Source organism: Arvicola amphibius, chromosome 1 (assembly GCF_903992535.2).
Source record: "Arvicola amphibius chromosome 1, mArvAmp1.2, whole genome shotgun sequence".
Taxonomy (NCBI): Eukaryota; Metazoa; Chordata; class Mammalia; order Rodentia; family Cricetidae; genus Arvicola; species Arvicola amphibius.
Genome location: NC_052047.1, coordinates 20,392,519 through 20,408,935, shown reverse-complemented (window position 1 = coordinate 20,408,935; position 16,417 = coordinate 20,392,519). Strand labels below are relative to the sequence as shown.

General features: G+C 34.4%; 1 protein-coding gene across 5 annotated transcripts in view; it reads right to left on the bottom strand.

Moving 5' to 3' along the window:
* The window catches only part of Epha5 (EPH receptor A5), a 314,453-nt gene that overhangs the window by 33,104 nt on the left and 264,932 nt on the right, over positions 1-16,417 (bottom strand). For all 5 annotated transcript variants that reach the window (XM_038327546.1, XM_038327563.1, XM_038327554.1 and 2 more), the window contains 3 exons: positions 13,354-13,421; positions 12,084-12,209; positions 11,219-11,404 (listed from right to left, as the gene is read on the bottom strand). In XM_038327546.1, coding sequence (XP_038183474.1) covers positions 11,219-11,404; positions 12,084-12,209; positions 13,354-13,421 — 380 coding nt within the window. The remainder of the gene's footprint in view (positions 1-11,218; positions 11,405-12,083; positions 12,210-13,353; positions 13,422-16,417) is intronic.

The following is a 16,417-nucleotide window of genomic DNA, read 5'->3' as shown; positions in this document are numbered from 1 at the left end:
TTTATATAAGCTGACACTCACAGTAATAAAGTGAGTTCCTGCTTTGACTTGACTCCCTATTGCATACGATTGTCCTGCTTCATGGTACTGCAGATCTAATTGTCCTCCATCATGGGGCTGTGGAATGGGCAGATAGAGCACTCACTTTTCCCTGGGGAATAAGGCTACAGAGGTCTGGCAATAGTTTGTGTTCATAAATAGCGAAATTCTTTAAATTTGAAGTTTACTTAATGAAATTGAGGGTCTTTATTTTAATGGAAATCAAACAAATTCCAAAACTGGGAAAATATTGTTTGTTCTTTAAGTCTTATGCTGATATCACATTGTCCAATTTCAGTGTTTATTTTTATGAATCCCTTTTCTTTCAAGAATCCATAATTTGCATGACCCCCTGTGTGAGATTGAGAAATAGCCTAGTTATTAATATAAAAGTTGTTTTCAGACTTTATACCAGTGAAGTATCTTTCTACATAAGATGTATACTTTATATTTAACTACTTTTAGAAATCAATGCTACCAGGACTGAAACTTTCTCACGAAGAGGGAAGATGTGTGTACAGCTAACATTAGCTTATCATCACACAGCATACAAGTATTTCTAAGTTATATCTAAACTAGCGCTAAAAGTGTAGCTGCTCAAGGTGATTGATGATAAAACAAAGTGACCTAATCTTCTGGAATCAACCCAAAGTTTCCCTGAATCAGCCTTAGTTCGAGTCTTTATTTATCTACCTAATCCATCCTTTCCTTACAGAAATACATCCAGAGGACTGTGATTTTGACAAATTGTTACACGAACTGAATTACTACAGATTCAATTTCTATGGAACACAGACTCTGATTCCCCTCATAGTCAAGTATTAGTTCATAATTACAAATAGACATTATAATGATCAAAGGAAAACACTGATCTACACCTGTCCTTATATTTGTGGAGCCTTTCCCTTTATCTACCCAAAACAAATTTAAGTTTTTCTTTCCTTATAATTTATTCTTTCTGTCTACCATGTGTATTTTAGACTGACTACTAATGGCTACATATTATTAGTAGAAGATAATAGATGCAGTCATTCCTTAGCATCCACTGAGAATTTTTCAAGACTCCATATACCTAAATCTGCAGTAGGTTAAATTTGTTATATAAAACTATATGATATTTACAAATAGCCTATAAACATCCTGAATAATTTAATGTTTTCTTGATTGCTTACCATACATAATATATTGGAAATGTTATGGAGATAGTTTTATTTTTTAAGGTTTGATAGTAATGGAAATGAGTACACTTGTTTAGTAAACAATCAATTCCCCCCCCCCCAGCCCCTCTCCCGTTCCCAAGCAATTTTAGTTACAATAGGTTGAATGCTTGGATGTAAAACCTACAGGAAGCCAACCATATTTACAAATGTTAAGAATGGGACAGACAGACATTTTACAAAAAGTATCTCATTTTGTGCAAATTTGTATTTTAAATTTTATTCTCAGTTCACAAAACTTAGAAGATAGAATTTCCATTGTAAAAAGAACTCTCTAACCAGAAAAGTGGCTAACAATGAAAAATACACATTTAGAAAAAGAAGGTGAATCTTTTCAAAGCAGACAGGTGTCTTGTCTATGAGATTTTCCAAACACTATTATCAAATTGTAAATGTCAGATTAATTATGTGTGATAGTGTAAGTTGGAATGTCAAAAACAAAAATGTAATTGGAGAAGTATGATAAGAACCTAAAATGCATTTCTAATTTCCAGTGATGATGAAAAAGCTATTAAAATGGATGTTTGCAAACTACTACAAGATTCTTTTGTTTTTAAGAATAAGACACTTCAAGATCCATGCGATTATTTTTTATGCTTGAGTCATTTTAATGCTAATTACATTTAGTTTGGCTTATGTTTTTTCTCAGTTACAGCTATCCAGCAGAAATGACATGGCAATAATTACCGTGGCTTACTCTAACCATTGTAAATTCAATAAAAGTGTAGAAATCATTTTTCATTATCCTGCTGGCAGTACAGAAAAAGTGTACATCTGCCAATAATTTTGAAAGCATATTATCAAAAATCCATATAAAAAGAGCTCATAAAGCATGTCAAGACAGGACTTTAATCACAGAGGACACTCTACGCGGCTTTGTGTTATTTCCTGAGGACCTACGCCAGGCAATCTATGAAAGTGCGGCATATTATTTGTGGAATCTGCTTTCTATCGATGCTCATAAACTAGTTCTTATATCTTGACTTATTAAATGTCTATCCATGTAAGAAACTATGTTATTAATTGTTCCTAAAGTTCTATAATCATGATATGAAAGTTGGTTCTTAGTGCAAGCAAGGCTCAGAAAGATTCTTACTAAGTTTGACAAGAGAAAGTCATTTAGGGAGGAACAATGGAGATATGAGAAGGGTTTGTTTCTTTTTAAACTATGATTTCATAATTCCAAAATACATATTGCCAGCCCACATTTCATTTTATACCCTAATGTATGTTAAAATTTTCATGTGCTAGTGTGAGCCATGTAATTATTGACTTTCTTATAGAATTCAACTTTTATGTTTTTCTCTGTGTCTACTTTTGTTTGTTTGTCTGTCTGCCTCCCTGCCCCTACACACTTCAGGCAATATATTGTGATATAAGCTACCATTTCACATGTAAGAAGTATCTAGAATTCCTTAGCTTAAGAAGCACAAATATAAGAGTTATAATTGAGTTTGCTTTGATAAAGGGCTAGGAAAAGAAGGAAGTGCATTTGCTACTCAATCAGTGTTAGTTTTCATTTATGAAAAAATTATTTCTGGAAGTTAAATACATCCTTTATACTTATTGTGCTAGTTATAATTTTGTACGGCTTTTAAGTCTTTTATTTGAGAATGGATCTTATAATAATACTTTACTTATAAAACAAAAATGAATTCTTTCCTTTATAGTGTTGATTTTGATGTTTAATTTTGTTTCCCTCTTTTGACAGGAGAATTGGGTCTCATATGTAGTCTAGCTTTACTAGAACTTGGTGCCCAGCAGAGTGGCCACAAATTTATGATTGTACTTGTCTCAGTTTTCTGAATCCTGGAATTCCAGGTGAAAGTCAACAGGTCTGGATTCTGTGGTGTCTGTGTTTGAGCAAAAATCTACTTCACATCTTAAAGAAAGGCAGAATACTGTTTTTCTCATCTTGCAATCTTATTAACTATATGCCAGTGTCATCTGAAATAAACTCTGGGAAATGTGACTGTAGCTCTTACTTATCACAGTATGGACCGTGATAAGTAGCCAAGGCACAGCCTGTACTCTTGTTAGAAATGGAAAATATGTGTCGTCAGTGAAGGCAATGAAAAAAGATCCTGCAGTTGGACAATAACCAGAAGGCAAGTTCAGTTCTGAGACACATCAAACAAGGCAACATCACAAATGCTGCAGTTAAATCTGGACTTAAGTTAGTTGTGTTTATACACTCCGCTTTTATGAAGCCATTACTTCATCAATAAACACACGACACCACTTCAGGCTATCAGGGAGTCTTTCATTAGGAGCATCATAATTTAACAGAAAACAAAGGTCAGAGAGGCTTTTTAAAAATACTTTCTGAAGCCGGGTGGTGGTGGTGCTCACCTTTAATCCCAGCACTCGGGAAGCAGAGGCAGGCGGATCTCTGTGAGTTCGAGACCAGCCTGGTCTACAACAGCTAGCTCCAGGACAGGCTCTAAAGCTGCAGAGAAACCCTGTCTCGAAAAACAAAACAAAACAAAAAAAAAATACTTTCTGAGAGCTAAAGGAGTAAATATAAGCCTCTGTCAATGTTGTATATCTATAGTTTCATTTTATTGTTCCACAGTATTTGGGTTGTATTCCATTCTGTATACTGACACTCAATAGTTTGAAAGTGATTTTAGTTTAACCTTAAGGTTAAACCAAGGATAACACAGGTAGAACCACTAACGTATTAATGATCAATGCTAATGAGAAGTAAGATCATCTATAATGAAAAGAGATAATCCTTATGGAGAGAGGAAACAAACACAACAATAAACCAAAACTACAGAGAAGGTAGTTAGAAAGATGTGTGCACATTTTAATTATGTGGTGTCTTTACTTTCTGGCTAAGAGATTATGAAAAATCACTTGTAAAGTTTTGTAATTTTAATTGGGGCAAATATTATAGAAACAAAACTAATGTGCTTCATCTGAGGTAAAATGATAATATCAATATAGGTATAAACTGAAAGCTTCCTAACAAATCACATTTAAGTATTTAATTAACATAAATATTCTCAAAATGGTCATTCTCAAGACAAAATAAAATAACTTCTTTATCTTGATGTTTGTGAAGTTGGGTATCAATAAATTATAGAGTGAAATTAGTTCTAATTATAATCATTACTAGGGTACAGAATCTAAATATTCAAATCTAGCACCATTGTTTAATAATAAATTTTTGTGAAACATAATTCTTCATTTCCAACAATGATTTATACTTTAGTTATTATCTATTGCTACAAATTATTTTTTTACATGGATGAAACTTACATTCCTTAAGAAATAATATCTATTAGTATTTTCAATCATTATTCTCTATGTAATTTCTCAATGACTTCAGGTATCCCAGAAAAAAAAAAAAATACCAAGCCAACTATATGGTAGGCTGGGCTGGCCAGTGCAGGGCATCTGTTAGTCTGTTCCCCAACAGTGCCTGGGCTTTTTAAGTGGGCACTGGGAACTGAGTTCATATTCTCATGCTGGATGGCAAGGCATGTCTCTTACAAACTGACCTATTTCTCAGGTCCCAGGTTTAAAAAAAAAATCCACAATGTGAAATATACTGATTTGATTAATTGTATATTTTTACTTAAATTGAATTTATTCATTCATCCAAAGACTGAATAATGGTGTTATTTGTTAAGTAACATATTTCATTTTTTGTAGACCAAATAGAATATATAGTTTGCAGACTCCTATATTACAGGAAGCTAAACTACAACATGCTTTCAGTTTTGAGGCTTTGTGCCCAAGTACAGGACATCTCAATGGTTATATTCCCTTGTCAATATTTCAGTTCTTCACTCTTTGGGTCTAAAAATAATGAAGTGAATTTTGAATAATATTTATCACCTTTATTCTTATCAGTCCCTAATTACAAACTGGCTGTATAGCTTAAATCCTAATTTTATCATTTATAACAAATATATAGAGAGAGCTGAACTTAAGTTTAAACACCTTCTAAACAAGCTTTACCCCTTGTACATTTTAATGGTTTGGCCTTCACATAATTCCCTACATGTATTTAATGTGTGATAGATACAGGTGGCTAAGAGTATGTCACTTTGAAGTAGCATTTTAATGGTTTGGCCTTCACATAATTCCCTACATGTATTTAATGTGTGATAGATACAGGTGGCTAAGAGTATGTCACTTTGAAGTAGCTCACTGTGTAGTAAAGGAGAAAATCAGGTGCAAATATAAATGCACCACGATGTACACTAAGACAAAATGCCAACAAATGCTGCTGCCATGCATAGCACTGTCTCTGGCTGAGAGTTATCCTTTTCATAAATGTGTGAAAACTCTGTAAGTTTGAGCTCTGACTGGGAACACGCAAATGAGGAAAGTAAGAGGCTCTTTCATTCGCAGTTCGCCCTCTTGAACTGGCATTCTAATCCCGATCTGCAGGTTCCGGTCACTCAGTCATTCTGCATCATGGAGTGTCAAGCTCCTGTCATGCAGACATTCAGGTTTGAAGGAAGAGTGAAGATGGATGACCGTGATCCGAAGGCACAAGAAAGTAGAGTAGTACATTCTGAGACTGAATAAAGTAACATGAAGGAGCAAAATAATTACATGGAACTTCTGCAGAGAAAGCAAGGGAGCAGAGAAAAACAGCAGAATTTCATCAAGTTTGGTACGCATTGTAATTAAGCTCTTTGCTTGTTGATACGGAAACATAACAGGAAAGCACTATTTGGTAAAGTCTAAGGGCAACAGAGCATACTGTGAAATTTCCAAAGATGGAAAAACTAGCTTGAAGGCTATTGGAATTACACTAATTAAAATATAAACAAAAAGGAATAATCTAGGATCCTATTGCTGAAGATACCACGCTGCTCAAACATGGGACTTGAAGGAATCATTTTGGATTTGATTTGGAAATCTCTTCTCTTAGGATTATCTCTAACCATATTTTAAAGGAGTTTTGCAAGATGCCAAAAGAAAGAACACTAAAAGTCCTATCCTGCTCTAATGTCTACAGTTGGCAGCAATGGCGAGCATGGCAAGCTATCCCAAAATGTGAAACAGTGGCATTTTTTTCTAAGGAGTAATCAACAGCCATACAATTGGGGTTAACACCCACTCATAAGGAATAAATCAAGCTGGAAATGTAAATTCAGCCAGCTACCCTTGTGAGGCCCCTGAGGAGAAACTACTGTCACCACTTTCGTTTCTGTTGCTATTTTTTGTTTGGTTCTTTGTTTGCTTCTTTTGGTTTTCAATGCCTCGCACCCTGGCCCGGGTCTGCACTCTATGCGCTAGACCTCAGTTCGCGAGCTTCGGGAAAGAGGCTGGAGGTTGAGAATACACACACAGGGACAGATCGACACACAGACCTTCAAAAACTGGTACCAAAGCCCCCCTTTATTAGCACCGTGTAGGTTTAAATACACTGCAGTCAATGGCCAACAGGTGAAAAGCCTATCCTCTGATCCTCTAGGTAAAGCATAGCTTTTAGTAACTTCAATTAGAAGGTTCTAGGAGGGAAGAGCAGCTGAAGGCCAGGACTCATTAGTCCCAACATTCAGCTGAAGGCTAGGACTCATTAGTCCCAACATTTCAAGACAAGGTTTCTCTATAGCTTTGGGGCCTGTTTTGGAACTAGCTCTTGTAGACCAGGCTGATCTCGAACTCACAGAGATCTTCCTGCCTCTGCTTCCCGAGTGCCTGGATAAAGAAGTGTGCCACAACCTCCTGGCTATCACCACTTTCTTAAAACACTATAATTTCTAATTATATTCTAAACATTTATCCTTATATCTAAGTTAACTGTAACTGCCATCTTTCATCAAAGAAGCTTCCTTGTACAGCAAAGATATTGCTAAAGAATTTGTAATATATTTAAATGTAGTGGTCGACAGAGCTGATTGTGGCAACCCAGGCTCAAGTCATACATTCACAACCCAATCCTTACACTTAAGGCTCGGGGAACAGCATGGAAGAGGGTGCGCGACCTCTTTTTTAGAGCCATAGGACCCTAGACACATGCAGTGAGATTGGTTCTTCCAAGGAAGAGAGAAAAGGATAAATAAATAGGACATAAAGCATAGGGAGAAGTGGGAAGATGGGGAGGAATGGGGAAGAGTGGAGAATGCAAGCAATCGAGACATATAGGAAAATCTCAAAGAATCATTAAGAATATTAGATTATTTATAAAGAATGTTCTTCTAAGGAAAAAAAATCCGACATTTGAGAAATAGCAATAAATGTTTATATTCCATCAAAATTTCAGGATACAATAGCCATCAATTGTCAGTTAATCTGAATATGTGTAAGGAAAGTGAAGACCACTGCTATTCCAATATTTGGTTAAATTTGTCAATTTTATAACAGCTGTAAATTTAATTTTACATTATTCTAGTTGACAAATAAAACTAAAAAAAAAAAAAAAAACCTGTTTCTCAATAGAAATGTCTATTCCTTTCTCTAGGCTTTATCCACTGGTAGGAAAAGATATTTTGCATGTGACATGTTCGTGAGAATGAACAAACACACATGTAGCTCTGCTCGTGTAGGTCACAGGCCAATCTCCCAGGTGGAATATCTTGAATTGAGAAACAGAACCAGTTTTTTGGTTTTTTTAAGAAAGGGCCTCTCACTAGACTACCTGGTCATTGAGTCCTAGAGATCTACTTGTTTTTACATCTCTAGTATTGGAATTACAAACTGGCATCCTTATACTAGAACATATACATAACGGTTAGAGCCTGAACTCATGTCCTCATCCTTGCCTGGTGAGTAATTTTTTGACTAAGTCATTTTCTCAGCCCATGGAAACAAAGTTAACTAAGCAAGTAGGGTGAGGAGATAGCTAAATAATTAAAGTATAAATTGCTTCTCATGGTATCACTAGGACTTGGATTTGACTTCCAAAATACATGTTCAAAAGCAAGCACTGAGGTTTGCATCTGTAAGTGCAGAAATGCAGAGGAGAACTTAGGATCCCAGGAGCTCACTGAAGAACCTGCCTAGCATAGATGGCCTTCACATTCATGCATGCATAGTCCTCTCTCATGAATATACACACACTTGAAAGAGCTAAGTGTTCTAACAGTAGAAAAAAAAAACCTGTAACTTCTATTTTCATTTATTTATTTTTTCTGTGATCTCATTAAATAGTAAAAGTTGTCACTGTATATGTACAAAATGTCTTGGGTTGGGAGTTTCTAAAGTCATGAGACTTCTCTGCCACATATATATGCATGTGAATATGTATGTGTATTATATCTATGTACACACATATATGTTATATATACATATACATAGGTATATGTGTTCATATATATGAGTGTATATATAAGTATCTATATATAAGTATATACACACACATATATACAGTTTCATAAATAATCATAGATGGAATCTAAATGGTTCCTCAATGTTTTATCACCTGCAGTAACAGAATAAAGAGAAGCATCCATGGGGGGGCTCCTCCAGACTCTCCACTTCAGCTTCAATCAGAAAAATCGCAAGAGTTAGTTGCACTTATGTCTCATTATCGGTGTGCTGCAGGTTGAGAATAATTGCTGAATAAATTAGCATCAGATCAGAGAGCATGAAATTAAGGACACAAATAAAGTGAGTCGCAACATGGTAAATTGAAAACAAGTTGAAGACTTCCGAAGTTGAACATCAAGGGCTGCATTTAGAGAAGGGAAATAACACTTTCAGCTCACACAGATCACAAAGTTGAAACCAAAGACATATTTTCAGCTTGTACGTTTGCTTTCCTTATATGTAGCCTTCCTTCGGGTAGCAACATCAAGCAGAATATTTCACTAAGAGTATGAAAATTGAAAACTATCCTCTCCACTCCAATGCCAATTTTTAGAGCAGAGCTAACATAATCTGCATATGATCATGTGTTTACTTTGGTATTAGCACCTAATAATAAGGGTTCCAAGCACATAAAAGTATATGAGAAATTCGCCTTCGTTATTATAGGAAGTTGTCTCAGTTAAATTCCTCAGTACACAGTTGCATAAAGATGATCTATAATAAATCAAGGTTATGTACATATAAATAAATATATCTTTAAATATTGGGACATTTCTTACTACTCTGAAACATATTTTATACATAAAAATATGTGCCTACTCACTAGTACAATTTTTGATGACACACTTACTCAACGACATACATAAAATAACATCATAACTTAAGCTCTAGGACTGTCCTTTAAGGTAGATAGCATTCCCATTTCTTTGTGTTAGTAAAACTCAAGGTATTTAAATAAAGTAGCTGTGCATTGGCATAGATTTAGATAAAATGGTTTACTTAAATACTCAGTGCATTAACTGTCCTTTCCTGGGACAACTCACTGTTTGCCTAGGGAACTGGAAACTGTGTGCCAATATGAGAAAGTTAACTAGAATATTTCAATAAGAGTTTTGGACCAAATAAGAGAACATTCTAGATTGTTGCAAACATCTTCAGAGCACTGGAAAGGCCAGGAGATGACTCTGAGGCAAACTGAGGAGCTATTGTGTGACATAATTTGTGGAATTTGGCTAGGAGTTTGAAGGAATTATAAAGGCAATAAATGTGAGGTGTATATTTCAGAAGCTCTATAGTCAGAACAAAATATAAAGTATATATCCTTCTGTTCATATAAATTATGAAGGAATTTTCATAGTTATGCTTTGACTGACGTTTTTCTCTGTGACAGGAGAACTTGGGTCTTCAAGAAGGCACACATGAGCTCTGCTACAACGCCAACTGTGCACTGATAGGGCAGGGCCAGCTGAACCAGGCCATGGAAATCCTACAGAAGGGTGGAGTTTCTAAAGCTTTCTGTAACTACAGTGTGGGATACATAACTTTAGATAATCTCTAAAAATCGCATTTAATATTTGTGAAATTATTAAGTGGGAGTTATTGGAGCAGTGAGAATTTTTGAAAATCTATCTCACCGCTCATTGGGCCATATGCCCATTTCTATTAGAAATTTAAATGGTTTTTATATTTTAAATTTTGTCATCTTTATCATTGAGATGGATGAAGGTACCTCAAAATGTAACTGTGAAGATACTATGAATTAAATCAGATAAAATTCAAAATGGGTATTGTCCAAGTCAATGCTCAATGAGTACATAATCACTTTACTTGTATCACGGTGTTCATTTGATTATGAATTCAATTGTTTTATATATATTTATATACTTTTTGAGTGTGTGTGTGTTTGTGAGCACGTGTGCATGCATGTGAATGCCATATCAAATAAAGGTAATTGAGTAGGTTATGCTGAGCAATAAATGCAAACTAAGTGACGTAGGACAAAACAGCTTGTAGGAAAATCATTTCTGGACCAGTAGACGACCAGTTAAATTCTTTATTGAGTAGCTGATGATTTAGTAAAGTATTTGACATCCTTCATAAAAAGGCATAGTATAAAAATGCATTCATAAAATGGTAACAATATTTAAATGGCACACAAAACCTTGGTATTTCTGAATAAAAGCTAGATTTCCTGTAACTAAAATCTAATTAATCCTTATGAATTTTTTGAGGCTGTTGATGAGAACAGTTAATAACCAGTAGCACAAAACTTAACAAATTTAAAAAAAATACATAAGCAGGACCTGAGAGATGACTTGCTGCTAAAGGCTAGGCTCACAACTAAAACAAAAATTACATAAATATCCAGAAGTAAATAATTTTATCTATTATTTTTGTTGTTTTATTGGTTACAGTTTTGGTTTGTTCTATGGGAGTGAATTCATGGTAAATGAATACACAACTTATAAAATAAAACTTGGTTCACTACAGATCATCTTAAATAAAAGTCTACTAAAGTATAAGGAAATTTTCACCATTTGAGAAATTAATATTTTAGTTTGTTCTTTCTTTTAGTATAGAGACAAAGACAATATAAACAGATACTCATTATGTGTATCACACACACACACACACACATGCACACACACGCACACACACACTGTGTCACTGTATGTACTCACTTTTGGTCACAACACCTTCTAGATGGATGATGTTTGGGTGATCAAACTGTCCCATGATACTTGCTTCCCCCAGGAAATCTCTGCGCTGCTTCTCGGTATACCCGACTTTAAGAGTTTTGATGGCCACAGGTAATTCTCTTTTTCCTGGGAGTTTCAAACGTCCGCTACAAACTTCACCAAATTCACCTTGTGATAAAGATTTAAAAAAAAAAAAAACTGTATAAACTCATTTAGAATTCTTAGTCTAATAAAATTCTGAAGTCTCGAAGCATTGAGGTTCAGATGGAAGAAAATAAACTAAGGGTAAGACCAAACATCCATAGTAGTATTAACAAAAATAAATGTTATATTGGGAAATATCCTCCGGAGATAATCAAAAAACACTTTAGAGCTTACTAGCTTAATTCATTTAACCTGTACAAACCAAATAGTAACATTAGAAAGAAATAAAAAAAAAAAAAAAAACCTGACCCTAATTCATTTTGGTTTTACTTCTCTCATAGTCTGTCAGTACCTACTTCTGATGAGAAAAAAGAAAAGGGAACTAGGCACAGATTAGCTGGGTTATGTAAACACATGGTCAAGTTGAATTGAACAAAGCAAATACTTCCAGTATTACAGCTGCGCTGTACATATACACAATACTACATGGGCAACGATTCTTTCCTGGGTCTCTCTGCTAAGATGGTAGACATCTGCTCCTTTATGAACAACACAGAAGTTTAAATTAAAAGGTGATCAGTCACAACTAACTTTGAGAGAAAGTCAGTTGCAAGAGCTAAAGAGCATTCTGTGTGAGGACAAGGATGTATTGCATTCTTAGCATAAACACAGTTGAAAGGCTAGAATGTGGCTGTCCTCTCACCTGCTCCAATGACTCTCTCAATGGTGATGCATGAAGCTTCGATCTCCTTGGCAAATTCATGGACAGCTTGATTGGGATCTTCGTAGGTGTGCGGATCAATGTAGGTTCTGACCCCTGGCAGTTTAACTGTAACGATACATGGACATTAATGGAGCAGAGGGGAAGTGCTTATTCATGTAGCAACTTGTCAACACTCTAGTGTGACTGAGTTGAGTTGCGAGAACAGGCTTTCTTCTGATTTATAACAGTTATGTAAACAGCTATTTTACTTTTATGACTTATTAATATGGACGGTCCCCTACACAAGAAATGTGTATATGCTGGCATGTCTACATAATCATCTTTTAAGATACTGTTCAGACAGACTCAGATGCATATTGAGAACACTTTGATGATTGAAGAGGGCAAAACAAATAGTGGCCTCTTTGTTGATTTGGTCTATAGGCTTACTTTTAGATACCGCAATAGATTATTAATTCTGACCTTAAATATCATATAAAACAACTTCTTGTGGTGCTGAAATAAAAAGTAAAAGAAAAACAGAACTACTTTTCACTTGGTGTCTATTCCAAGAGATCCATATTTATTTTAGTTCAGGTTACCAATTATCATAGCAGGGTTGCCCTTTAAAGATGGATAACAGACACATAGCACTGGGAAGTGGTCTTGCTTTTCATCAAATTATATATGGTCTCAGGAGAGGGACTAAAACAAAAGATATCTGCCTTCACTCATTTTTCAAATTTAATCATGTTGTATATACTAAATATCATGATTAAAGCACACTTATTCCTTAAGTTTATTAGTGAAACTGGATTTCATGCATTTGTTAAAATATGTGGCCCCTTTCAGGTCATTCCAAGCAAGGCTGATGACAGAAAGGTTTTGTACACCAGGAATTTCCCATTGCAGTCCCACAAAAAGAAGTGGTGGACTATCATTCATTAGGCCTGATGGCATGATTTAATAATGGATTTCTATTCACTTTGCATGGAACTTGAAATTTACCTGTGGTTTTGATTTGAACTACAGTAGCCTTTTTACGGTAGGCAAGCATTTTTATTTTAGTGATAATAATGGAAACAAAAACATTGGTTTTTGAACTGAATAAACCATCCAGAGTTTGCTCAAGCCCCAGAGTTATAAATACAAGAAATACTTGCTTGTTTTATTAGTAATCGATTTGGTAAATTACTACAAATTGTCTAACCCAAGCAGCAATCACAATAATAATAAAGTCTCCTGTTTTTATTTTGCACAATTTGCTTACTGTGCCCATTATGAAAGTGCATCTTTTCCTCTTCTGGATCCTGCTTGGCTTTGCTGTAGCCACACCGCCTAGAACAAAGTGAGCCACAGTTAGCCACATCTAAAAATAGTGAGTCTATTACATAGCCCATGGAGCAATTAATGCTATTGAATTTTCTCAAACCCAGAGCCAAGTTCCATACCAGTAATAAAAATTAGACCAACACTAATTTGGAATGGAACTCACTTTTTGAGCTGCTATTTTAGATGCTCAACAAATAATGTTCTCTAGATTCAACTCTCTTTAGCCATCTATCTAAGTCTACATTTAAGGTTATTTCCTCATACCACACACTAGTCCTCTTCTCTTTTCTTCTTCATTCATTTCTAGCCAATTTGCCACTGCCTTTTCCAGCCTTGATTTCTTAACATTTTTCTCTGGTTCAATATTTGCCTGAAACATTTTGGTCTTTCTCCTTCCTTCCTTCCTTCCTTCCTTCCTTCCTTCCTTCCTTCCTTCCTTCCTTCCTTCTTTCCTTCCTTCTTTCCTTCCTTCCTTTTTTCTTCCTTCTTTTCTTTCTCCTTCTTTTCTTTTTTTCTTTCTTTTTCCTTCTTTCCTTTATCCCTCTCTTTTTTCTTTCTTTGCTTTTTTCTTTTTTGTTTCCTTCCCACTTCTTTGTTTCTTTACTATAGCTTCTTCAGCAACTCTTTTCAATCACATATATTCAGAGTACTCTGTAATTCATCAGAAACCCGTCTTGCCTCTTACCTCCATCTCTCAAATTGTAGTCTCTGATTTTTCTTAACTAGCTAATAATTTGGAAGATTTTGAAAACTACTCTCATTCTGACATCATTTACAGTTCACAAATGATAACTTCTAATTTAGTGATTACATATTGCTATTAATTATTAAATTGACCAAGATCCTTTTTCTCTTTTTTCAATGCCTTTCTTTTCTCTATGCTTATGAATAGATATTTTCTAAAATCCCAAGCAAAAATCTTTGCTATTCTTTATTCTATCCAATAATTTACATCCTTTTCATTAAAAGCTCTGAGTTAATTTCTTGGAAAGGCCTATTCTTACCTCTTAAATATTGCTTTTATTGAGATGTTCTAGGGCCAATCAAACTCAATGGATCTAACAAATAAACTTTTACTTTTTTCAACAGTTTTCATTCTGCTTTCTGTGACTAACTCTAGTATGACCATTTTCCTAAAAATTTGAGCAATTTTTTTATGGTCTTTAGTTGTTAAATCCCAAATTCTATACAATATGCACCCTAAGTCCTGTCTCCACAGAACCTCAACCACTGCATCAATAATGCCTTTGTATTTATTATCTGGAAGTCTGTGCCTTCAGAAAAATGTCTATCTATTCTATAGCTTATTTCCTAAAGTATACTAACTATTTTTTATTTTTATTTTAGATTATTTTACAGGTTCTTTCTAGGGATACCAGATTATCCTGGACCTCACTATGTAGTCCAGGCTGGTATCTAACTCACAGATATCCTCCTGACTCTTCATTCAGAATGCTAAGAATAAAGATGTGTACCACCTTCTGCTGACTCTCCAAATCATACTAGATTATTTTATTGTCAAAGCATATTACTTAACATATTATTTTATTGAATGATCTTACTACACAAAGCCTTTAATAAAATAATAAATATTGACTATATCTTGCATTCTTTGCTATATTTTATTTTTGTCCTAATATAGATTAACTGAAAGCTCTGCATGCTTTCGTACATTTGAACTTACTTGTCTTTTTAAAAGTATTTTCTCTCTAGCAATGTCCAAATATTGTAATTTTAAAATTTTGATTTTCCCCCCAAACTTAAACTCCAGGAAGCTCTACTTCTCACGATGTGAATCTTGCACTATAGTGCTATACACTCATTTTAGTTTGATTTTCCTTTGGCATTTGTAAGCTACTTAAGTGACAGGAACTAGTATTGATTTACAAATTTCATCAGTGGCCTAGTGTCTGATTCGGAGTTGGCATTCAACATAATTTACATAGATGAATGAATAAATGAACGACTGGATGATGGTTTGATTGTGCCTACAAGATGACAGGCATTTGGAAGATGACTATGTTGATGAATACTGAGTTGATGTGATACATGATTTACCATATAACATTAAACAGTCAGAAAAAATGAAAATATTTAACATATTTTTCATGAAACTCAAAGGAAGTGATTTTACTATTCATAAGATCCCACAAGAAAATTGAATTCATTAAATACAAAAGTTTCATTCATTACAGCATTAAGAAAATGCAACCAGAATGACTAAGTATTTCATCACAAATTTAGTTGATGATTATTGTATGCATAGGTACAATGTCAAATAAAGCTTTACCAGGATTACACTTTGACTTTGTAATGGGAATATTTAAAATAATTTATATATTTTTATATAAAAACAATACAGAATCTGTTTTGTGGTTTCCTAGTGGCTATTCTAACAGATATAACAAAATGCTAAACACAATACATCTTAATACCACCTTTTAAAAAAGTACAACATTGTTGTGTTATATAACTGGAAATTAAATAGTATAATACACCTAACATAATTTTGGAGAACTGAAAGTAGTGATTAAAATATATTGTTTTTAGAAAAAGAGAATACACCTGAGAGAATTGGTGTATTTTAAATACTATTACTAACACTTGATATATTTCTAATTCAAGAGCTCTTAAGACATGTTTCACCTCGCCACATCACAATAAATAGAAAAGTGTAGACACAAACACACAAAATTGTACTGAAATAGAATTTTGTCTATTCCAGATAATATGTGCTATTTCACTTCATTGTTCCTAGTTTTCTAGGTATGGCGTATTTCTTTTTATGTCTAGTGTAAGTGACTCAGGAAAGCAGTTACTGCTATGTGTCCTCAACAGTGCTCTAAACACAATCACATCAATTTATCCTGAGGTTTTATCTAAGTGATCCTGTCAAAGTTGTTGCAAGAATTCTAAGGAAACCTAAAAGGCTTATGAATCCTTATACTTTACCTTGGCAAACAATCATCCATTTCCACTCTTGAACCTCCCACTTGAAAAGT